The sequence below is a fragment of the Chlorocebus sabaeus genome, chromosome 1 (assembly GCF_047675955.1).
Source record: "Chlorocebus sabaeus isolate Y175 chromosome 1, mChlSab1.0.hap1, whole genome shotgun sequence".
Taxonomy (NCBI): Eukaryota; Metazoa; Chordata; class Mammalia; order Primates; family Cercopithecidae; genus Chlorocebus; species Chlorocebus sabaeus.
This window is the reverse complement of record NC_132904.1, coordinates 92445394-92469222: the sequence shown is the minus strand read 5'-3', so window position 1 is coordinate 92469222 and position 23829 is coordinate 92445394. Positions and strand designations below refer to the sequence as shown.

The 23829-nt window shown below is 37.7% G+C and overlaps 1 protein-coding gene across 5 annotated transcripts in view; it reads left to right on the top strand.

Moving 5' to 3' along the window:
• Positions 1 to 23829, top strand: part of MTMR2 (myotubularin related protein 2) — an 86864-nt gene that overhangs the window by 16952 nt on the left and 46083 nt on the right. For 4 of the 5 annotated variants that reach the window (XM_008020605.3, XM_008020606.3, XM_038005292.2 and 1 more), the window contains one exon: positions 21333 to 21438. In XM_008020605.3, coding sequence (XP_008018796.1) covers positions 21333 to 21438 — 106 coding nt within the window. Of the gene's footprint in view, positions 1 to 21332; positions 21439 to 21910; positions 21986 to 23829 lie in introns of those variants that run through there. The other variant, XM_073020471.1, reaches the window with a different exon arrangement.

The following is a 23829-nucleotide window of genomic DNA, read 5'->3' as shown; positions in this document are numbered from 1 at the left end:
TCTATTTATTAATTGATTTGTGCACATTGAACCAGCCTTGCATCCCAGGAAGAAAGCCTACTTTATCATTGTAGATTAGCTTTTTGATGCACTGCTTGATTCAGTTTGCTGGTATTTTGTTGAAGATTTTTGCAGCTATGTTCATCAGGAATATTCGTCTGAAGTTTTCTTTTTTCATTGTCTCTCTGCCAGGCTTTTGTATCAGAGTGATACTGGCCTCAGAATGAGTTAGGGAGTCCTTCCTCCTCATTTTTTTGGCGGGGGGGGGGGAATAGTTTCCATAGGAATGGTACCAGGTCTTCTCTATGCATCTAGTAGAATTTGTCTGTGAATCCATCTGTTCCTGGGCTTTTTCTGGTTGATAGGCTTTTTATTACAGATTCAATTTTGGAACTTGGAATTAGATCTTCAGGTTTTCAGTTTCTTCCTGGTTCAGTCTTGGAAGGTTATATGTTTCCAGGAATTTTCTGTTTCTTGTAGGTTTTCTAGTTTGTGTCTGTAGAGGTATTCATAGTAGTCACTGAGGGTTTTTTGTATTTCTTTGGGGTTGGTGGTAATGCCCCCTTTGTCATTTCTGATTGTGTTTATTTGAAGCTTCTCTGTTTTTCTTTATTAGTGTAGCTAATGGTCTATCTTAATTATTCTTTCAAAGACTAGCTTGCACTTTCATTGATCTTTTGTGTGTTTTTTGTGTGTCTCAATTTCATTCAGTTCAGCCCTGATTTTGGTTATTTCTTCTGCTAGCTTTGGGGTTGTTCTTGGTTCCCTAGTTCCCTTGGGTGTGATGTTAGGTTGTCAGTTTGAGTTCTTTCTCATTTTTCGATGTGAGGGTTTAGTGCTGTAAACTTAACTCTTAGCACTGCTTTAGCGATGTCCCAGAGATTCTAGTATGTTGTATCTTTGTTCTCATTAGTTTTAAATAATTTCTGGATTTCTGTCTTAATTTCATTGTTTATTCAGGAGCAAGTTGTTAAATTACCATGTAATTGTATGGTTTCAAGTGATCTTCTTAGTATTGATTTCTATTTTTGTTGCACTGTGATCCAGGAGTATGGTTGGTATGAATTTGGTTTCTTTGAATTTGTTGAGTATTGTTTTGTGGCTGATTCTGTTGTAGATTTTAGAGTATGTGCCATGTGCATATGAGAAGAATGTTGTTTTTGGGTGGAGAGTTCTGTAGATGTATGTTAGGTCTGTTTGATCAAGTGTTGAGTTTAGTTCTTGAATATCTTTGTTAGTTTCTTGCCTTAGTGATCTAATATTGTCAGTGGGGTGTTGAAGTCTCTCACTATTATTGTGTGGTTATCTAAGTCTCTTTGTAGGTCTCTAAGAACTTGTTTTATGAACCTAGGTGAGCTCCTGTGTTGGATGCATATATATTTAGGATAGTTGAGTCTTCTTGTTGAATCCTTTACCCGTTTTATAATGGGTATAATAATATGCCCTTCTTTGTCTCATTTGATCATTGTTGGTTTAAAGTCTGTTTTGTTTGTTTTTGAGACAGATTCTCGCTCTGTTGCCTAGGCGGAGTGCAGTGGCACTATCTCGACTCACTGCAAACTCTGCCTCCTGGGTTCAAGGGATTCTCATGCCTCAGCCTCCTCAGTAGCTAAGATTACAGGCGTGCACCACCACACCTGGCTAACTTTTGTATTTTTAGTGGAGACAGGGTTTTGCCATGTTGGCCAGGTTGGTCTCAAATTCCTGGCTTCAAGTGATCCACTTGCCTCAGCCTCCTGAAGTGCTGGGATTACAGGTGGAACCACCATGCCTGGCCAAGTCTGTTTTGTCTGAAATTAGAATAGCAACCCATAGTTTTGTTTTGTTTTCCATTTGCTTGGTGGGTTTTTCTTTATCCGTTTACTTTAAGCCTATATATTATCCCCTTATTTTAGTGCGAATATATCTGGCCAACTATTTTTATTACTGTTGTTTTTAATGTAATGGATGTGTTGTAAATGCTAATCTCTAAAAGAGTTCTGATTTTAGTTTAGAAAGATTTCTTGGTAAACAAGTATTTATTGAGTCTGTGTATTTTAACAAACTAGAAAACATGAATTTGCTTGAAAACATTAGCAAAGGACCAGTTTTAAATAGCTATGAATTAAAGATGAATGTGCTGAGGGAGGCATATATCCAGGAAGAGTGGGAATAATCTAAAAAGTCTTCCTAAGAAAATCACTTTTGTTTCTTAGCCCCATACATATTTGTTTTTTGCTCTAAATTTGCATCTTATGCATTTTAACAGTAACTTCATTCTCTGCATTTTAGCACTATTGTCAATTACAGGATGCTGGTCCCCTTTCCCCAACCTGCATTTTTGTTTTTAAGCAGTGGGGTGTGTGTGTGTGTGTGCGCGCAGGTGTGTGCGTAAGAATATCACACTTTAGACAGTATTTTCGCATCAGAGAACTGTGAGGACAAATGAGATCATTAAGGAGAGGAGGAGTACATAGAGAAGGTAAGTTCAAGGACTGAGTGAGTTTAGGGGCACTCCAGTATTATGAGGTTAAGGAGGTGAGAAGGAACCATTACAGGAGACCTGAGAGGACTGGCTAGGGAATAGGAGAAAAACGGTGAAGAGTATAGAGGTCTAGAGGTCAAGTGTCGAAAGTGTTTCAAGGAGGAAGGTGTGATCAACTACGTTAAATGCTGCTGATAGACGAGGAGGAAGTATTAATAGGTTTAGCAAAGTGGAGGTTATTGATGACCTTGATGAAAGCATTCTTGTTGGTGTGGTGGAGGCAAAGGCCGGACTGAAGTGTATTTAGGAGAGAATGAGAAGTGAGGAATTGGAAACCCTGCATATATATTACTGGAAAGGGGTCCTGATCCAGACCCCAAGAGAGGGTTCTTAGATCTTGCTCGAGAAAGAATTCGGGGCAAGTCCATGAAGTGAAAGCGAGTTTATTAAGAAAGTAAAGGAATAAAGAATAGCTAGCTACTCCAAGGGCAGAGCAGCCCCAAGGGCTGCTGGTTGTCCATTTTTGTGGTTATTTCTTGATTATATGCCAAACAAAGGGTGGATTTTTCATGATTGCCATGGCATTTGTAAACTGTCATGGTGCTTGAGGGAGTGTAGCAGTAAGGACAACCAAAGGTCACCCTGGTCACTATCTTGGTTTTGGTGAGATTTGTCTGGCTTCTTTATTGCATGCTGTTTTATCAGCAAGGTCTTCAAGACCTGTGTCTTGTGCTGACCTCCTGTCTCATCTTGTGACTTAGAATGCCTTAACCTCCTGGGAATGCAGCCCAGCAGGTTGCAGCCTTATTTTACCCAGCCCCTATTCAAGATGGAGTTGCTCTGGTTCAAACACCTCTGATATATAGACATCTCTTTCAGTGAGTTTTGCTATAAAGAAGCTCAGAGAAATAAAGCACTATTTGGAGGGATGAAGATGAGAGAAATAATACTTTGTTTCTATGCTAATTAGTGAGATTGAGTAGAAAATTTTATGATGCAGTAACTGGAGGGAAGAATTTGCTGGAGAGATTTTCTTGTGTAAACAAGAGAGGATAGAGTTTAATGAGGGTTTCTGTTTGTTTGTTTTTTGTTTTTTTTTAGATGGACTCTTGCTCTGTTGCCCAGGCTGGAGTGCAGTGGTCTCAGCAAGATCAAGTGCAGTGATCTTGGCTCACTTCTACCTCCGCCTCCCGGGTTCAAGTGATTCTCCTGCCTCAGCCTCCTGAGAAGCTGGGATTACAGACGCGTGCCACTATGCCCGGCTAATTTTTTTGTATTTTTAGTAGAGACGGGGTTTCACCATGTTAGCCAGGATGGTCTCAATCTCCTGACCTTGTGATCCGCCCTCCTCGGCCTTTTAAAGTGCTGGGATTACAGGCGTGAGCCACCATGCCCGGCCTAATGAGGGGTCTTTAGATGGCAATATGGATGATTTATCCATAGTAAGAGAAAGCAAGGCAGAATATACGTGCACAGATGCACACAGGCTATAGTTGAAGAGCTTGTGGAAAATCTGTGTTTGCTTGTCTATTTTTGCGTGAAACAGGAAGTTAGAACATCTAGGAAATTCAGGGTGGAGAAGATGATAGAGGGTGAAGAAAGCAAAGAACATATGAAATAGTAATCTAGCAGAATGAGAGAGTGTATGAACTAGAGAAATGTTGTGTAATATCTAGGCAGTATTAAGGGTCTAGTTGAGGTAAGTGGCCATGAATTCAAAGTGAGTCTCTGTGGTGGTGTTTTTTTCTGTAGACTCTAACTCATTCAACTGTGTGGGTACAGAACTGGAATAGTCAGAAAGTTGACTTTAAGCAGCTTTCCGTTTGACAAGGAAGTACTATGAAGTAAGCAAGTGCAAGGGAATGATTGTAATAAGAGGCATGGAATTTTAAAAGCTGGGAAAAGCGAGATGTGAGAACATGAAATAGGTACTCTGGAGTGTAGTAGGAACAGTGGAGGTTTTGGTGCAATTGAACAATTCGAGGTGTTGGTAGGGGGTACTAGAGAAAAAGAGCTGGTGGTCAGACAGTAGAGTGTTTGAAATTTAAATCAGGGAGTGATTGCAGTTAATTGGTAATGCCAGTCCAGAGGATATGATCATTGAGGTGAATGACTGAGGTAGAATGGAAGACAAGATAATTGCAGAAGAGGAATTCGATTAACTGAATGGCCAAGGTGTTTAAATGCTCATTTATGTGAAATTGGAATCAGTAAGAATTAGAGCAGTTGGTAGTACTGGGAATAATGGTAAGCCTGAAGCTAAAGCCTTAAGGAGTGAGAGAGAGTGACTTAGAGACAGGCAAATGTTGTCAACAAAGAGGGTGGTACATGCTGTAGTCTGATGGCATGAGGTTGAATACTTGGGGTTTTTAGAGACAGAGAGGTGGAAGAATCTGGAAGTGGCAGTGAGGGACAAGGCCCAGTTTCCAGGCCTAGTTGTGGGAGAGGAATATTGGAGAGAAAATAAAAGGACTTATTTTTCTATCTGAGAAGGCTGTTGGAGAACAGTGTCCTCAGGTAAAAACTAGGCTTTAGTAAGCATAAAAGGTAAAAAGACCATGTAAGAAGAGCTAGAGATAAAGGTCATTTTGGTGATGATTAACCTTAAAATTCAGAAACACAGGAATAGGGAGTGAATGGTAGGTAGAATCAGAAGGGGGATTAGAATCTGGTAGTTCTGACTATTTGTGAGAACTGTTAAAAATGAGATAAAAGGTATAATGATGTTAACTCTTACAGTCTTTAATGTGGACAGTGGTAAGACGGTCCATGTTAAAATGCAAATGATGTTGAAGGGAGGAAAGGGTAAGGTCGTGCAAGGGACACTTACAATCTGGGGCCTCCACTTCACTTTTGCTAATGGTATTGGAGAGGCTGACAGAGAGATGGAAGGACAGTCTTACTTCATCAGAGCACATGGATTTCCAATGCCCTTTTTATTATTATTTTTTATTAATATACTTTAAGTTCTAGGGTACATGTGCATAACGTGCAGGTTTGTTACATATGTATACTTGTGCCATGTTGGTGTGCTGCACCCATCAACTCATCAGCACCCATCAACTCGTCCTTTACATCAGGTATAACTCCCAATGCAATACCTCCCCCCTCCCCTCTCCCCATAATAGGCCCCGGTGTGTGATGTTCCCCTTCCTGAGTCCAAGTGATCTCATTGTTCAGTTTCCACCTATGAGTAAGAACATGCGGTGTTTGGTTTTCTGTTCTTGCGATAGTTTGCTGAGAATGATGGTTTCCAGCTACATCCATGTCCCTACAAAGGACACAAACTCATCCTTTTTTATGGCTGCATAGTATTCCATGGTGTATATGTGCCACATTTTCTTAATCCAGTCTGTCACTGATGGACATTTGGGTTGATTCCAAGTCTTTGCTATTGTGAATAGTGCCGCAATCAACATACATGTGCATGTGTCTTTATAGCAGCATGATTTATAATCCTTTGGGTATATACCCAGTAATGGGATGGCTGGGTCATATGGTACTTCTAGTTCTAGATCCTTGAGGAATTACCATACTGTTTTCCATAATGGTTGAACTGGTTTACAATCCCACCAACAGTGTAAAAGTGTTCCTATTTCTCCACATCCTCTCCAGCACCTGTTGTTTCCTGACTTTTTAATGATTGCCATTCTAACTGGTGTGAGATGGTATCTCATTGTGGTTTTGATTTGCATTTCTCTGATGGCCAGTGATGACGAGCATTTTTTCATGTGTCTTTTGGCTGTATGCACGTCTTCTTTTGAGAAATGTCTGTCCATATCCCTTGCCCACTTTTTGATGGGGTTGTTTGTTTTTTTCTTGTAAATTTGTTTGAGTTCTTTGTAGGTTCTGGATATTAGCCCTTTGTCTGATGAGTAGATTGCAAAAATTTTCTCCCATTCTGTAGGTTGCCTGTTCACTCTGATGGTAGTTTCTTTTGCTCTGCAGAAGCTCTTTAGTTTAATTAGATCCCATTTGTCAATTTTGGCTTTTGTTGCCGTTGCTTTTGGTGTTTTAGACATGAAGTCCTTGCCCATGCCTATGTCTTGAATGGTATTACCTAGGTTTTCTTCCAGGGTTTTTATGGTATTAGGTCTGACATTTAAGTCTCTAATCCGTCTTGAATTAATTTTCGTATAAGGAGTAAGGAAAGGATCCAGTTTCAGCTTTCTACTTATGGCTAGCCAATTTTCCCAGCACCATTTATTAAATAGGGAATCCTTTCCCCATTTCTTGTTTTTCTCAGGTTTGTCAAAGATCAGATGGCTGTAGATCTGTGGTATTATTTCTGAGGACTCTGTTCTGTTCCATTGGTCTATATCTCTGTTTTGGTACCAGTACGATGCTGTTTTGGTGACTGTAGCCTTGTAGTATAGTTTGAAGTCAGGTAGCGTGATGCCTCCAGCTTTGTTCTTTTGACTTAGGATTGTCTTGGCAATGCGGGCTCTTTTTTGGTTCCATATGAACTTTAAAGCAGTTTTTTCCAATTCTGTGAAGAAACTCATTGGTAGCTTGATGGGGATGGCATTGAATCTATAAATTACCTTGGGCAGTATGGCCATTTTCACGATATTGATTCTTCCTATCCATGAGCATGGTATGTTCTTCCATTTGTTTGTGTCCTCTTTGATTTCACTGAGCAGTGGTTTGTAGTTCTCCTTGAAGAGGTCCTTTACATCCCTCGTGAGTTGGATTCCTAGGTATTTCATTCTCTTTGAAGCAATTGTGAATGGAAGTTCATTCATGATTTGGCTCTCTGTTTGTCTGTTACTGGTGTATAAGAATGCTTGTGATTTTTGCACATTAATTTTGTATCCTGAGACTTTGCTGAAGTTGCTTATCAGCTTAAGGAGATTTTGGGCTGAGATGATGGGGTTTTCTAAGTATACAATCAAGCCCACAAGAGAAAGCTGGAAAGATCTAAAATTGACACTCTAACATCACAATGAAAAGAACTAGAGAAGCAAGAGCAAACACATTCAAAAGCTTCCAATGCCCTTTTTAAACTCTTGCTGATGGAAGCTGGGGGATAAGGAAATGGGTTGGCCTGTCTGGAGCACAAGATGTTGAATAAATAACCAATTATATGATATATCATCGCCATTTTACATATAAAGAAACTGAGATTCAGAGAGGTAGAACACCCTGCCCATAGTCACATGGCTACTAAGTAGTTGGGTAAAAGAAAATGAAACAGTCTTAAACAGTGGATGAGGAGTCAAGGAACAGTAAGATTCTATGAGATAATATCGTATTGCCATGAACCATTATCTTCATTTACTATCAGATCTTATTACATGGATTCATACTGAATTCTAAAAGGGGGATTAAATTACCAATCCAGCCTTCTCATGTGCAATTAATTCCTTGTTTTTTTGTTGTCCAAAAACTTTAAAAATATTTATGAGAAATAGGCTTAAAGATAGTTAGTCTCTGGTAGTTCGTTCTTAACCTGTTTCCAAATCCAGTTAAGCTTTATCTGCTCCAAGAAGCGTTCCCTTATTGGTCTCAACTGAACTTCATCCTCATGCATTGACCTTATATAATAATAAATATTGGGGTATATGTTTGTTTTATATCTCCCCAGTTAGATAATAAGCACTTTGAGGGCATTTCTCCTTTTAGTTCTGTACTCCATATCAGAAGCAATATGAGATACAGAATTGGATCTGTATAATTCTGTATCTGCTTCTCTCTCTCTCTCTCTCTGGCTGTGCCACTAATTTGAACTATATTCCAAACCATTTACTTCACTTCTCTGGGCTATACTTTATCTGTAAATAAGGGGAGGGATGGGGTTCACTAGATTGATCTCAGAAATCCTTTACATTTTTAATATTCTGTAAGTTCCTGATTGGCTGTGAGAATAGTTGGCTACTAATGCAATACTTGCATGTGAAAGGGACAGTTTTAAAAAATATTTGGTATAATTCTAGGTACTGTATAGCTTAGTGTCCTTGAAAGGTGTGGGCAGTAGCCAAGTGGGATCAGAGTGAGAAATAAGACTGGAGAGAGAGTGTGGGGCCAGATAGTCGAATGCTTTGACTCGTAGTGGGTATTTGTGAATGTGGGACTGAGAAGATTAAAGATAGAAATTTGAAAATTATTTGCACAGAGGTGATAATTGAAGATGTGGGAATTCATGATATTTCAGAGAGAAGAAGAGAGAACCAGAGGCAAGGTCAGAGATTTCAAGAGAATCTATATTTAGGGGACAACTGGAATAAATAACCTAGAAAAGGAGGGAGTTAAAACTTGTAAATTTTAATGACAAGGGAAGCTTAGAGAGCAAAGAATTCCAGGAGGGGAGATAGTGATGATAGCATCAAATAATGCACAGAGGTTAAGGAAGTTGGGAACTCAGAGAAACAAGGCCCCTGGATTTGTTCCTGAGGTCATTAATGACATCTGGAAAACAGCGTCAATAGAGTACCTCTCCCAAAGTAGACTGGATGGGGCAGAATGATGCACATGAGAGGAAGGACTGGCTTTGAACCTGAAAAGAGAAATGTTATCTTCAATAGGAAGGAAGGGTGTGTTTGGATATAGTTAAGTTTATTGAAGGAAGGGCAAGAAGTTGAGGCAGTCCATGCCTCCATACCTTAACTTTTTCATTCATGTCAAATAAGTATTTCTAAAACATTATAGAGACTGTGTTGACATTGTAATTAATTTAACATTTTATTAATCAGTCCAATGGACTTTTCTCTTATTTCCCTTGACTGCTCTGTAGTATTAGGTAGTGTTAACTACTTATTTTGAATAGTTCCATTTGCTAAGTATTAAATCTTGTTTTATATCTTGTCCCTCTGCTACATAATTCAATTTTATGGATTTGATTTAGCTGTCACCTAGCTGTAACCTCTCAATAGAATGTTAAAGCTGTATTTCTGCTTGCTTAATGAATATATCCACTTTGATATTTTGCAAGAACCTCAAGTTCGATGTTCAATGATATAAAAATCTTTTGAATTATTTCCACATGCCACATACTAGCCAAACCTGCTCACTCTTCTGTATTTTCTCTCTTTGTCATTATGTGGCATAGTTCCATTGTCTATTAAGTGATCTTACTGCTCTAATACAATAACTTATTAACTGACGTAAGTTCCTCTAGATTTTTTTCCCCAGTGCATGCTCCATAACCTGAGCAGAATGTCTCTGCACATAGAACTATTTGACACTTCTACTCAGAAATGTTTGATGGCTTCCCTTTGTCCTCAGAATATAATCTGAATTTTTAGCATGGTATCGAGGTTTATTCACAGAACATAGCTTGAACCTTTCTTGCCTCCACAAAGCCCAGTCTCATAGGTTTCCCCAAATGATCTATTTATTTAAGCTGTTCTCTCTCAGGAATGTTTTTACTCTTCTGCTTTACCATCAAATCCTACTAACAGGTCACTGTCCAGCAAATATGACATTTTTCAAGCTTGCCTCAGCTTTCCCAGTCATATTTAGTCCTTTCCTCCTCTGTGCTCCTGTAGTTTTCTTTTTTTTTTTTTTAACCATTCTTGTAGCATTCATCACAATCAGATTCACAGACAGTTAAAAAGGAGTCCGTCTCTCCCATGAGGCTGTAATTTGGGAGCACATATAACATTGTTGTATTACATATATATCCTCATAGAACACTCATATAACCAATAAGCAGTGAATCAACATTGCCTGAATGAATGAATGAATGAATGAATGAATGAACAAATATATGATCATGTAAAATCTAAAATCCTTTGGCCTTGCTACTACCTCAATCTTAAAAAATTTCAAGACAGAAATCAGCAGCTCCTCAAATGACCTGTTTCTTCTTTACTGTCTAATTTGGCACATTGACTTTTTAGTCAGCAAGACTGAGGATCATATTTTGAGTCTTCCTTCTTCCTTGTTTTTCATGTCAAGTCAGCTACTAAATTCTATTCTGTTTCCAAAATGTCCCATATGTCCACTCTTATTTTATTTTTACTGCTAGTTTAGGCTCACAATACCTTTGACTTGAGAAGATTTCCTAATAGTCTTGTAACAGATTTTCCCTCTCTTGTAATCCATTCTTTGATTTGTTGTTAAAAGTCTTCCTAAAGTACAGAAACTTTCAGAGGTCTCTCATTGCTTACAGAAATACCAACTTCTTATTCAGCACTTTCTACTCTGTAATCCAAACCTACCTTTTCAGGCTTATCTCTAATTGTGCCTTATAAGTACCCTGTACTCCAATAAAAGTGATCTGCCTCCTCCAGTTGCTTTAACATGTCTTGAATTTCCTACTTTGTCCTTTTTCATGCTGTTCCTTTGCTTAGTGAAACTGAGAGTATTGAACCTCATTTATTTTCTGGCCAACATCAAATGCCACCTCTTTCATGAAAGCCTTTCTTGAGCCTCTAAATTAAAACTTTATATGAACTTTTCATATACAGCATTGTTAGGTGGTCTCTCTCCCCAATATTGTGGATATATTTTGAAATGTAAGACATTTGAAATAGAATCACTACTTAGCTAAATAGGTATAATTTCTGGTAAAATCACATAATATAAATAACACCCAAGGGCTTTGTTTCTCCAAACCCCCAGGGATTTGTTTCTCTTTCTCACACCCATTTATCATGTTCTGTTTGTGTTGTGTGTGTGTTTGTAGAGACAACATCTCATTGTGTTGCTGTGCTTGTGTTAAGTACACTAGTGAAAGTTCACCAAAAGCAGCAAGGGTCATATTTATCTCTGTATCTCTAGGGGTTCCTAGATGAGTATTTTCTTGCTTATTGTAGGCACTAAAAAAGGCATTGGTTAAACTGAGAAATGGGATAACCAAAATAATATGCTGCTGAAGGGAGATGATCATTTATAGAATCAAAACTAAGAAAAAAACATTTTTTAAAAAAACCAACCAGGCCATTAGTAATTATAGAAAGAAAAATTTCAGGGCATCGTTTGATAGTGGCAGAAGCTAGATTCCAAGAGATTAAGCAGTGAATGGGCATTGAGAAATGGAGGCAATGATGATAGACACCTAAGAATGGAATATGGTCTGCAGATTTGGAAAGAGACTTGTGAACAAAAACCATATGTAGTATTTGAAAGAAAAAGGAGTTTGCTGTCAGAAATGCAAGTACCAAGTGCATTAATCCAAAGTGTTTCCATTTTTTTAGGTTGGCAGAAAAGTACTCCAAGTGAGTCAGACAGGCCACTGAAGCGAATAAGCAGCTCCAGTGTGCTGAGGTCACAAAGTTAGAGTAAGTGTGTGAATCACAGAATAAGAAGACTTGTAAACATAACCTTGTTGAACACTGGCAAGGGTGATGTCCTGGAGTCAATTGAGTTTACATTAGTCTGGTCCAGTTTAGTCTGATTAAATTATTTATTTAGAGAGACGAGTTACTGAACCAACTGTGTATGTATTCTTAGGGGGTCTCTCTCCCCAAAATTATTGTGGATATATTTTGAAATAGAATCACTAGTTAGCTAAATAGGTGTAGTTTCTGATAAAATCACATGATATAAACAATGAAAATATTTAAAGGAATTGTGGCTAATATTTGATAGATGTCATTTCTATTTGTAAGTAAGGGTGTTGAATTTGCACAGTGATAGTCCAGAGCTCCTGAAATTTATGCAGTTGTTGGATTCAGTTTCCCTTTGACTCCATTATACATAAATATTCTCTTAAAGACTTTATTGTAAGAAACACAATATTGGATTAATTCTATTTAGTCTTTGTGTCTTAACTTTATATTTAAGACTGTGATTACATAATTAAAATACTAAAAAATTTCAAACATGAAGCTGTTTTTAGCACACATGTATGTGTGCATCATGTGTATATAAAAAGTTTAATTTTTTAGTATTTATCTGCATATTGTATGGATGTTACAAAAGGTAGAATACTCATTTCAGAAGCCCTGGACCACTTTAGAACTAAAAGGGATCATCTGGGCCAAGATTCTTAACCTTTAAGTCCCTAACATTGTAAACACTTCAGGAAATAGCTTTCATGGGATTTTCAAAGAGGTCTGTGACCACCAAAAAAGTTAAGAACCACTAACAGTCTAATTGGTACTTTTCACAGAGTGACAGTGTAATGGGGAGTGGGAATTAAGTGACTTGGCCAATGATACTGCTGTTAGCTAGATAGGACTAATCCTGGTTTCTCAATTCCCAACCACTTCTTTAACCATCCCAGTGGAAATAACATAGTCAAAAACCAGCTCCCACCAAATTTTTTTTTTTTTTAGATTGTCATTCTTTTGAGACAACCTCTTAAAATAAATGTTTGTCTCAGTATCCTAGGAAGTCTTTTGATGGGAATGGGACATGATATATGGTATACAGAATAATATGTGCACAGTAACAACTCCAGAAGGAAAACTAGACTTCCACCTTCCCTACCCATGTTTTATCCCTCTCCCTCCTTTCACAGATTTCTTTTTTGTTTTATCTTCCATATTCTAGTGATTAGAATAATTCAATCTTCTGATCATTCTCATTCAGTCGTTCACTCCTTAACAAATACTTCCTGAGTGTCTTCTTTATACCAAGTGCTATGCTAGGTCCTAGGAATAGAATGTTGAGCAAAAACAACAGGATCCCTTCTCCTTGAAGTATGACGTCTTAGGAAGCACAGTCATTAATCAAGACAGGCATGGTGCTTGCATCTGTGATTCTAACTTCTTGGGAGCCTGAGTGGGGAGGATCACTTGAGTCCAAGAGTCTGAGGTTGCACTGAGCTATGACTGTACCACTGCACTCCAGCCTGGGTGACAGAGCAGACCCTGTCTCAAAAAAAAAAAAAAAAAAGACATTAAACATTTGTAAAGATATGTAAGAAGAGACTGGTGGTAAGTGAAAAGAATGAAAAGCACAAAGTGCTATGAGAGTGGCTATGGGAGCACTGGTTTTGTCTGGGGCATCTGATTGGATTTTCCCAAGGAGGTGATATTTCAGTTGAGAAGAGTTTGGCAGAACCATGCTTCCTGCAGAGGGCTAGCTAATTTCAGAATCTCAAAGAAGGCTAGTGTGGCTGAACTGGGGAGAGCAAGGGGAGAGAGAGATACACAAGAGGAACTGGAGAAGGAGGCAAGGATTAGATTATGTAGCAACTTGAGGCTGTGGTAAGGTATTGATCTTTATCTTGAGAGCAGTAGGGTGCCACTGAAGGATTTTAAGCAGGGGAATGACATGGGTTGTTTGCACTTTTTGGCTATTGTGAATAATGCTGCTATGAACATTCATGTACATATTCATGTACATTCATGTGTTTTTAATATATATTTTGTTTTTCTCTGGTAAATCTTTTTTCTGTGTGTGGAAAAAATTTTCACTTCTCTTGGGTTTATTTTTAAAAGTGGAATTGCTGGATCATAGGGTAATTCTGTGTTTCACCTTTTAAGGAACTACCAGAGTGTTTTCCAAAGTGGCTATACCATTTTACATTCCCACAAGCAGTGCATGAGTGTTCCGATTATTCCACATCTTTGCCAACACCTGCTATTGTCTGTTTTTTAAAACATTTTATAGACAGTATAGTGTGTGTGAAGTGATATCTCAGTGTATTCCCCTTGCTTTTTATTAGCTAGGCTTTTAAGCCTGATATTTAGATTTCAGCAAATTACAGCCTTTTATCTGTTTAATTTGAAAAAACTACTTATTTATAAAATATGCCTTGTAGTTTCTCAAGCCCTTTATTTTTACTTTTTTTCCCTGTGTGTGTGTGTGATTTCCAAAGCCTCGATCTGATTCATTCACTCATTAAAGGCCCAACCTCAGTTTCTTCTGTTTCCTTCATTAGCACTTGGAGCCACCTGAAATAGTTGATATTTGGCCATCTGACCTATAAAAATAGCAATTTCAAATGGTCCCACTTAATACATTTCTTGGCTTCCTCTAGTCATAATTATTACTATTTCCTTTGGGTTTTTTTTCCTCCTGGCTTTTGTTTGTACCTCTCATGGTATTATTGATATGCTTGTGTGGTATAATGTCTTTTATTGGGCAGAAATCTGAAGTGCAGAGGCTGTTTCATAACCCAATGTTTTGTATATAGAAAGGGCATGGTAATTGTTAAAATTTTTTTCAAGGAAGAAAAGAACATGAAAATGGTTTCTTCATGAAATTATCTTGTATAATTGGAGTGTGTGTCAGTGGGAGTAAACAGTTTTGGGAAATGTAGAAAACAGTAACAGGCAAAAGGAACATTTGATTTTTACTCATATTTTCTCAGCGAAAAGTTATTATTGGTGATGTAATCGTGTACCCTCTTCCACTGGTACTGTCTTCTTCTTTTTAGTCCTTTTTAGAACTTAAGAGCTTTCTTTATATAGAAGAAAAGTAATTTTAAGCAGTCAATTTCAAATTGGAGTTACTTTTCTTCAAATTTTCAAGAAACTCTTTTGGTAACTTTAATCTTTTATGATAGTTTCACTTTTAAACTGCATTTGCAATGCCAAGACACGTGCTTCCATAGTGGGAATAATACTTATTTTTCTAATACTTTGAACATAATGCCATTCAAGAGACGTAAGTTCTTAATTCGTAAACATTAGGCCACTAATTATAGTTCTTGCCTTAGAACTTTTGCCATTATAATTTTATTCATGTAGCTAATCTGACTTGAGGGATAATATGTGTGCAGTAATACTCAGTTGTCATAAATAATAATAGCTACATGTGCCACGTATTCTGTTTTCAATGTTTTACATATTTTATTTTGAGAAGGTTGTTTGCTCACAGATTGTAGTAAAGAAAGAATCTTGAAATAGTAAATAACAATATGTGGCGAGAGGAGCTTTTAGGTGAGTAAATGCAATATAATGTTACAGGTATGACAGAAATATGTACAGTGTACAGTAAAAGAAGCAGTAGTTATGTCTACAAGATAGATGGGACAAAAAGGGCATGGAAGATTATAAAGGACATTAGAGACAGAGACAATAGGGTTATCAAAGGCACAGAGGCATGAAATGGCTAGAGAACTTAAGAAATCTGCAAGCCATTCCCACTGGTTCCAGATGAGTAAAAACTACAGCTGGATATGTAGAACAAGGGCCAGATTGTCGAAAACTGAGTGTTATGCTGAGGAGTTTTGGCTTGATTTGGTAGGCAGTGAGGAATCAATGAAGATTTAAGCAAGGGATTGATATGATCAGATTTGGGTTTTGGAAAGATCACTTTGGTTTTGGTTTGGGATGATATATTGGATGAGTAGGAGAAAAGAGACAAGTAATTTGCAGTAGTCCAGAAAAGTGGTGTTAGGATGATAAAAAGTAGGACAGAAGATAGACCCAAGGGATGGTACGGAAGTAGACTGTACAGGACTTTGGATTGATTGGATGTGATAGCTGTGTGGGAGAAAAAGATGGTTATGGTTTAAAAAAGTCACTTGGGAAATGGGAGAATCATTGAGCACTGTGTTGGGCCTAGCTGATGTTTCTTATTATAAGTCTTAAGTGGCCCCAGTTTGAAGATTTCCTTTACTAGTAGCCAAGAAAGATGGTTATGTTGGTCCACATTTAGGAATTAGCAGGACAGTCATGGCTAATGGATACGGATATAAGGACACTGATGGTTAGGAAGGGAAGTGAAGTGGGCAAGGGAGGGCAATGAATCATGAGGGATAATAAAAAATAGAGATGTTGAGGGTCTGGGTAGCTCTACTAGGTTGAAGATGAGATGAAGGGAAAGTTAAGAAAGTTAAATATTTAGAAAGGGTCAGCATCAGGTCAAAGATTAATTTCCTCAAGTTTAAGATTATGGTGGCAGGGTAATTCCCAGAAATGATAAAGTCCAAGGTGTAATAACAAGATGTACATTGCTGAAGTGGGAATGTGTATGAGGGATGTAGGAATTGAGGAATTTTGAGCTAGATGGTTGATAGTTTATGGATAATAAAATTCCCATAATGATGACAGCTTTGGAGTAGAAAGAAATGCTGGAGAAGAAGTGAGCTAGATGAGAAAACCCTTAGTGAGTGAGGAGGATGGGTGGGTGGATGATAGTAATAAGGAGGTTGTATACTGAAAAGCCATGAACCTTAGAGGAAGAAGGCTTTTATATATGAAGATGCAAAAATAATACTAATGTAGAAGCCTGAAAGTTCAGCTGGGAAAATGCTTGTTTCATCTTTGGGCATTGTTAGATGTGGGAAAAGAAAAAAGTCTCTTATTAAAGTCTGCAAGGAAGTGGATTCCTGTGAGGAGAGGTCAGTTGAGGCAGAGGTGAAGGGGAGAATCCTGTTAAAGATGTAGGGGAGTTTATTCACTGTGGACAAAAACATTCAGATGAAGATTAGGAAGAGAGTTAGTAGTTGAAGAAGGCTTGGACAGAGAAAAGTGGGGTGTAGGAAACACACAGTAATATGGTAATGAACATATGCGACAGAGTGTTGAGTAGAAGTTTTAGCATGTGGAAGAGAGGCCCAGGTTGACAAGGAAAACAGGAACGTTTGGATGGACTGAGGTGAAGTGTGTAGGCCTAGGAAATCTGAGGACCAAAATGGTATCGGTTACTTAATGAAGTTAGAGACTGCAGTTTCTGCTCCAAGTTCAAATGCCTTGCTAATTACAAGATTCTTATTCTTTGGAGTTTGTAATTTAAAAAAGAGGTGGCCATGTAACTGAAGTTCTCTAGTGTAATGTGGGAAGTGTTAAGTGCAGTTATAGATAAAGTCTATGAAAGTGTAGAAGACTGAGAGTTTAGTTTCAACTGGAAGACCTTCTTAGAAGACTCCAAGACTTCTTGGAGAAGCTAGTTTTTTAAACCAGGTCTTAGAGGGTAGGTAGGATGTTATTAAATAGATTAGGGTAAAGGGACATTCTATTTTGGAAAGCCCTGAAGCAAAGGCATGAATTTTGGGAAATACAGAGCTTGTTTGTGGAACAGGTCATAAAAAATAAACATAGAGAGCTTGACTTCAAGATGAGCAAGGGAGAAGTGGAAAAAAAGCAGTGGAAATTAGCGTGTGTTATACCGGTAGCTATGGTGACTACAAGCATGCACAGAGCCAGTATGACAGAAGAAAACAAACGACGACAGAAAAGAGAACTATGCATCCTAGTGTGCCCATGGCCACCTTCAGTCTGAGTAGCTGCTAAAGGCAGCACTTCACGTTTATACCAGAAGTTTTAACAGTTCCGCTGCGCTTGTGTGCGCCTGTGTGATTATTCGCTCTCTCACATACTGTCTCCCTCTCGTTCTCTCTCTCCCTCTCTCCTGTGTGCTCTCTCTCCTCCCTCTCTCCCCCCCCCGCCTGTCTCTCTCTCTCTCTGTGTGTGTGTGTGTGTGTGTGTGTGTGCGCGCGCGCGCGCGCGCGCGTGCGTTTCTGCCATAATCACAAGAACAGTACTATGATGTATTCCCACACTGTACCCCTCCAGCTCCTCAGTATTTGCCTGGAGAGTGAAACCCTTTGTAGACTGGTTACACAGAAATATACATTAGTGCTTATTCAACTATAACATTGTGGATCATAATATCTGCCTGTGTTTATGTGTGTCTGAAAAGAGAAGGTAATAATTAAAGGCTGTTTACCACACTTTGGCTTGAAAGACTGATTCTTTGACTGCAAAGTACAAGTTCCAGTACCTGGATTTGTTATTTTCTCTCTCTTAAATTTATTTACTTTATGCTTTGGCTCTAAAGAGCCATTTGGTTTATTTTTCTTTTTTTTTTTTTTGGTGACAGAGTCTTGCTCTGTTGTCCAGGCTGGAGGGAAGTGGTATGATCTCAGCTCATTGCAACCTCTACCTGCCAGGTTCAAATGATTCTCATGCTTCAGCCTCCTGAGTAGCTGTAACTACAGGCATGTGCCACCACTCCTGGCTAATTTTTTATTTTTAGTAGAGAGGGGGTTTCACCATGTTGCCCAGGCTGGTCTCAAACTCCTGGGCTCAAGCGATCCATCCTCCTCGGCCTCCCAAAGTGCTGGGATTACAGGCGTGAGCCACCACACCCAACCAGAGAGCCATTTGGTTTCTTGGTGCTATGTGCTACAATAGTCTTTCTGTCAGTATTATTATTCTAGATAATACACTTTCTATAATTTCAAGTTATATTCAATTGCCTTTAAGAGGTTTTCTGTTCTCCCAGAAGGGCATATGCATATAAAATAGCATTATACATTTGAACTTGCCATAACTAGACTTTATGAGATTGCTATATTGTGTTTGACTGTATAGAACAGACTCTATTGCAGAGATTTTAAACATTGTAGTTCATTTATTTTATTAAAAAAATTTTATTTTATTTAATTAATTTTTTGAGATGGATTCTTGGCATGTTGCCCAGGCTGGTCTCAAATTCCTGGGCTCAAGTGATCCTTCTGCCTCAGTCTCTCAAGCATCTTGGACTACAGGTACACACAGCCATGCTCACCCATTTATGTTACATAACAAGAATTCCAGAGGTAGAGAGTTGTTGGCCTAGTGATGCTACAAAAACCTATGCTCATCCTATTCTTTGGCTCCCTGTCCTCAGCAGGCCAGCATCTTGCTAATGTTTATAAGATGGCTCTTGTGTTTCCAAACTTTACATTCTTATTTCAGGCAAGAGAAATGGGAAAGGATAAAGACTGCCCTGCTGTTTCTGCTTCTCTTTTTTAAGAAAATAAAAGGTTTCTATAATCATTAGCAGATTTCCCACTAAATCCCACTGACTGGAATTGACTCACATGGCTCTCCTAGCCACAAGGAAGAGAATAGCAAGCCTCTTACCTTCAGCAGGGCACAAACTACCCTGATCAAAGTCAGGGAGAAAGGGGAATCTATTTGAAGTAGGAAGCTAACAATGTCTGTCAAAGTACTGTGCTTAAAATTTGGTTATTTTACCTGTTATTTTAAGGAAAATGACATTTAATCAGAATTTAGATACAAAGAAAAAGGAAAACATTCACAGCCTATCACTTTTTCTTTCCTTACATTATAAAACTATGTAATATAATTTCTTATGACTACTTTTTTGTATAACAGTGTAGGTTGTTGGAAATAGTATGTTGTGTTTGCACCGGAATACCACTTTTCATTCATTTAAATGAAGTGACAATTTCTTTTTGGGGGAGGTGATTTGAACATTGTATAAGTATTTTAGATATTCTTGTTATAGACAGGTTTGTAATGAATAAATGGAATTTGTTTTAAAGCTAAATGGTTCTTAATACTATCACAACTCAAAGGTGAGGTATTTCCTCAAAATCTAGTGAAAAAAATTTTGACTTCTGGTATAAGGAAGACTTTTAATATGTTTTAGAAAAATACATTTTTGAAAATCTGAACTTAAAGACTCAATTCAAGGTATTTGAGGTTTTTCTACCATTGATCTTACCTTAAATAATTTTAACTTTGTTTTACTGATAAGAGGAAATGAATCAGTTATTCAGTTTGTGGCATATTGTCACAGATTTTAAAATTTAACAAGCATAATACATGTTAACAGTGTACACAGGTCCTGAAGTAGATTTTGTGGAAAATAAAAAAGAAGTATAGGCTTGAGCATGGTAGCCCATGCATGAAATCCCGATACTTCGGGAGGCTGAGTGAGAGGATCGTTTGAGGCCAGGAGTTTGAGGAGAACAGCCTGGATAACATAGTGAGACTTTATTTCTCCCCCGTGCTCCCCCCTCCCCTAAAAAAGATATAATTTTTGTTCTTGGGGCACTAGTTGGTGAGATAAAATAAACAATGAAAGTGTGATCAGGTATCAAAAGTTTGGCCAGGCACGGTGGCTCACACGTGTAATCCCAGCACTTTGGGAGACCTAAGCGGGTGCATCACTTGAGGTCAGGAGTTCAAGACCAGCCTGGCCAACATGGTGAAACCTCGTCTCTACAAAAATACAAAAATTCAAAAATTAGTCAGGTGTGGGGGCAGGTGCCTGTAATCCCAGCTACTCAGGAGGCTGAGACAGGAGAATCGCTTGAACCTGGGAGGCAGAGGTTGCAGTGACCCGAGATTGCACCATTGCACTCCAGTCTGGGTGACAGAGTGAAACTCTGTCTCAAAAAAACAAAACAAAACAAAACAAAAAGGCTCTATAGGAATTTAAGAAAGTAAAAGTAACTGTGGAGTGATTACTTATAATGGAAGAAGTAGATACTTAGATACGTAGATACTTAAGGCAGGGCTGTTTGATGTGGTGGGAAGGTACAAAGAAGAGCTTCTCTTTCCATCTTTATCTGTTCTTTTATCCATTCAGCCTTATTCAACTATTTGTAGTGTCTGAGATGTTCTGTAGACTTTGATACTTCTATACCTTTGCATTGCCTTTTGTTAGTTTTTGAAATTTCCTTGTTTGTCTGATGATCTATCTTTCGAGACTCAGTTTGAATATCATCTCTGAGACATCTTCCCTGAACTTTCTGGCCAGAATTGGCTGCTTCCTTGTCTTTTCTCCCATAGATACTTGTATGTATGTGGTGTGTGTGTGTGTGTCTGTGTGTGTGTGTGTATGTGTTTTTTTTAGAGTCATCACATCACACCACTTATTTACTTGTCTGTGTCACAAGCTTGTGAGCTTCATGAACATGAGGATGATGTCGTATTTATTTTCAAATCACAGTGCCTGGTGTAGTGGTTTTGTACATTGGACCACTTAATGAATGTTCTTTGGATGAATGAATGGATGGATGAATGGATAAAAAGAAGGAATTATCCTGGAGTGTCTTCATGAGTATTGGGAGTCTGTCCAGAGGGAACTTAGACCGTAAGAATACTTGACCCAGCAGGAATAGTTTGTAATTTGTTAAGATTTAGAAATAAGATTGAATAGGCAAAGCAGAACTTAGTTGGCTGTGGGAATTTTAATAAGTATTGGAGTTATATTAAATACAATGTCTGAAACTGGTCTTTGAAGCCCCCACTTTTCCAACATACTGTACTTTTGTATTTTGTAGTGCCTCCACTTCTCATTCAGAGAATTCAGTGCATACAAAATCAGCTTCTGTTGTGTCATCAGATTCCATTTCAACTTCTGCTGACAACTTTTCTCCTGATTTGAGGGTATGTATACTATTTTAAAATTCTGATGAAGTACTTTCTGTTAGATATTTGTGGCTAACACTATCAATATAACTAATTTAGCAGGAGATACTGATGGAGTATTCTCATAGACCCTGGTTTACAAAATATCACAGAATAGGCCAGCAAATTTGGAATGCTTACTTATTTGTAAAAGAAAAATGTATAATTCATCTCTGAGGTTGATCACCTCTAAGTTCTTTGCCAAAAGATGATTAATGAATTTTTTGTGGTATAAAAGATTTTTATGATTATTCTCATAATAGTAACCAATAATAGCTAACATTTATTGAATACATACTGTGTGCCAAGCATTGTTCTAAGTGCTATACATGAATTATCTCTTGTGAAACATTCACCAATTCTGTCACCAGTCGACAGATGATAATAACTTGTAGAGATTAAGTAATGTGTCCAAGATCTCATAGCTAATAAATTCTATTGCCGGTGTTCCAGCCCATGCAGTCCAGTTCGGGAGCTAAGTCACTTAAACACTGTGTGATAGTTCCTACACATCTCATTATAGTTTGTAAGTATTCCTCTATTTATTAAAGGTCTCGTTTCTATGAAATTAACCACATTAGCGATATCCTGTAGCACTCTGTACATTTCTGGATTCATCTACTTTTCTATAACTGCTTGTCTATGAATGATTGAAAAAATGAATTATATGTGTAGTGCTAACCCTTTAACCTTACTTCATAACTTTTTTTTTCCCTAAAAAACACACAACAATAAACATTTATTTCTGATGGTTCTGGAAGCTGGGAAGTCCAAGATCAAGGTGCTGGTAAATCCATTATCTGATGAGGGTATGTCTTCTTGTATCCTCATATGATGGATAGCATGTCAGAATCTTTTTTTTTTTAATTTTTATTATTATACTTTATGTTCTAGGGTACATGTGCACAATGTGCAGGTTATTCCAAACAAGTGGCTGCTTTCTCACTGGTTACACTTACACAATTTTAGCTACAACATCGTTTTCCTTAAGGAAGTCATTTGCTGTTGAGCATATGTTGAGGATACGTATATCTTTTTCATCCATTTCATTGTCAAAACAGAATTCAACAAGAAGACAACATCTGTAAAATCTTCTGCATATTTGTCATCACCTTTTGTGAAATTTCATAAAATATTAGATTGGGAGTAGCATGATTTTAAACATCACTAAAAATTAGAAAGGCTTATCTTCGTAATCTGGATATATCTTGTGCTAATTATGAAAACGTCATGCTATCATTAGCCATTATCTTCATACAAAGGGCAGGATTCATTGTTAATAAGAATGGTTATAAATCCGTTGTTGCTTCTCAAGTTGTTACTATTTTAAAATATATCTAACGTTTGTTTATTCATTACATTAATAAAAATCCACTAAGGGCTGATAGACTTCTTAATAATTTTGAAATGTCTTGGCCTACTTCTGGTCACATTTCATTAGTTAAAAGCATCTTTGAATAACGACTAACCTCATATTGTGACTGATAAAGAACTCATACGAGGAATGAAGGAATGTCACTTTGGCTACTTGCTTATGCCTATGTTCTACCTGCTGTTTCTTGTCTGAGACATTTTAAACCATTTGTGTGTACTTGTGAGTATTAGTTTAAACTACTTAACTTGGCATACATGTGAAGTGCAGTACACTGCAGGATGCTGAAAATGGATAGATGAAGGAGGATTCTCCACTGTCAACTTCTCTCTGCATGTAGACCTCCATCATTTCCTCAGGACAACGTGAATATCATAAATAGTGAATGACTGGCTTATATTTGGACAGAATGAGGGCCATAGTGCATAATGTTAATCTCTATATAAAATATTTTAAGGTTTTCTAATTTTTCTTAAACTTTTAATTTTAGAACAGTTTTAAGAGTCATAGAAAAATTGCAAAGATCATACAGAGTTCCCATCTACTTTGCATCCAGTTCCACCCATTATAACATATTAGTAAGCTACATTTGTTCCACATAATGAACCAATATTGATACGTTATTATTAAAGTCCACACTTTATTCAAATATCCTTAGTTTTTACCTAATGTTCTTTTTGTTCTAGGATCCTACCCATGCAGGATGCCACATTACATTTAGTAGTTATGTCTTCTTAGGTTTCTCTCGGCTGGAACAGTTTCTTAGACTTTTCTTGTTTTTGATGACTGTATCAGACTATATCTTGTTTTTGATGACTTGATGGTATTTTATAGACCATATGACATTTTACTCATTATTCAACTGGGGTTATGTGTCTTGGGGAGGAAGGTCACAGAGGTAAAGTGCCACTGCATCACATTTTATTAAGGGTACGTACTGTCAACATGACATCACTGCTGGTGTTAACCTTGATCACTTGGTTGAGGCAGTGTTAGGT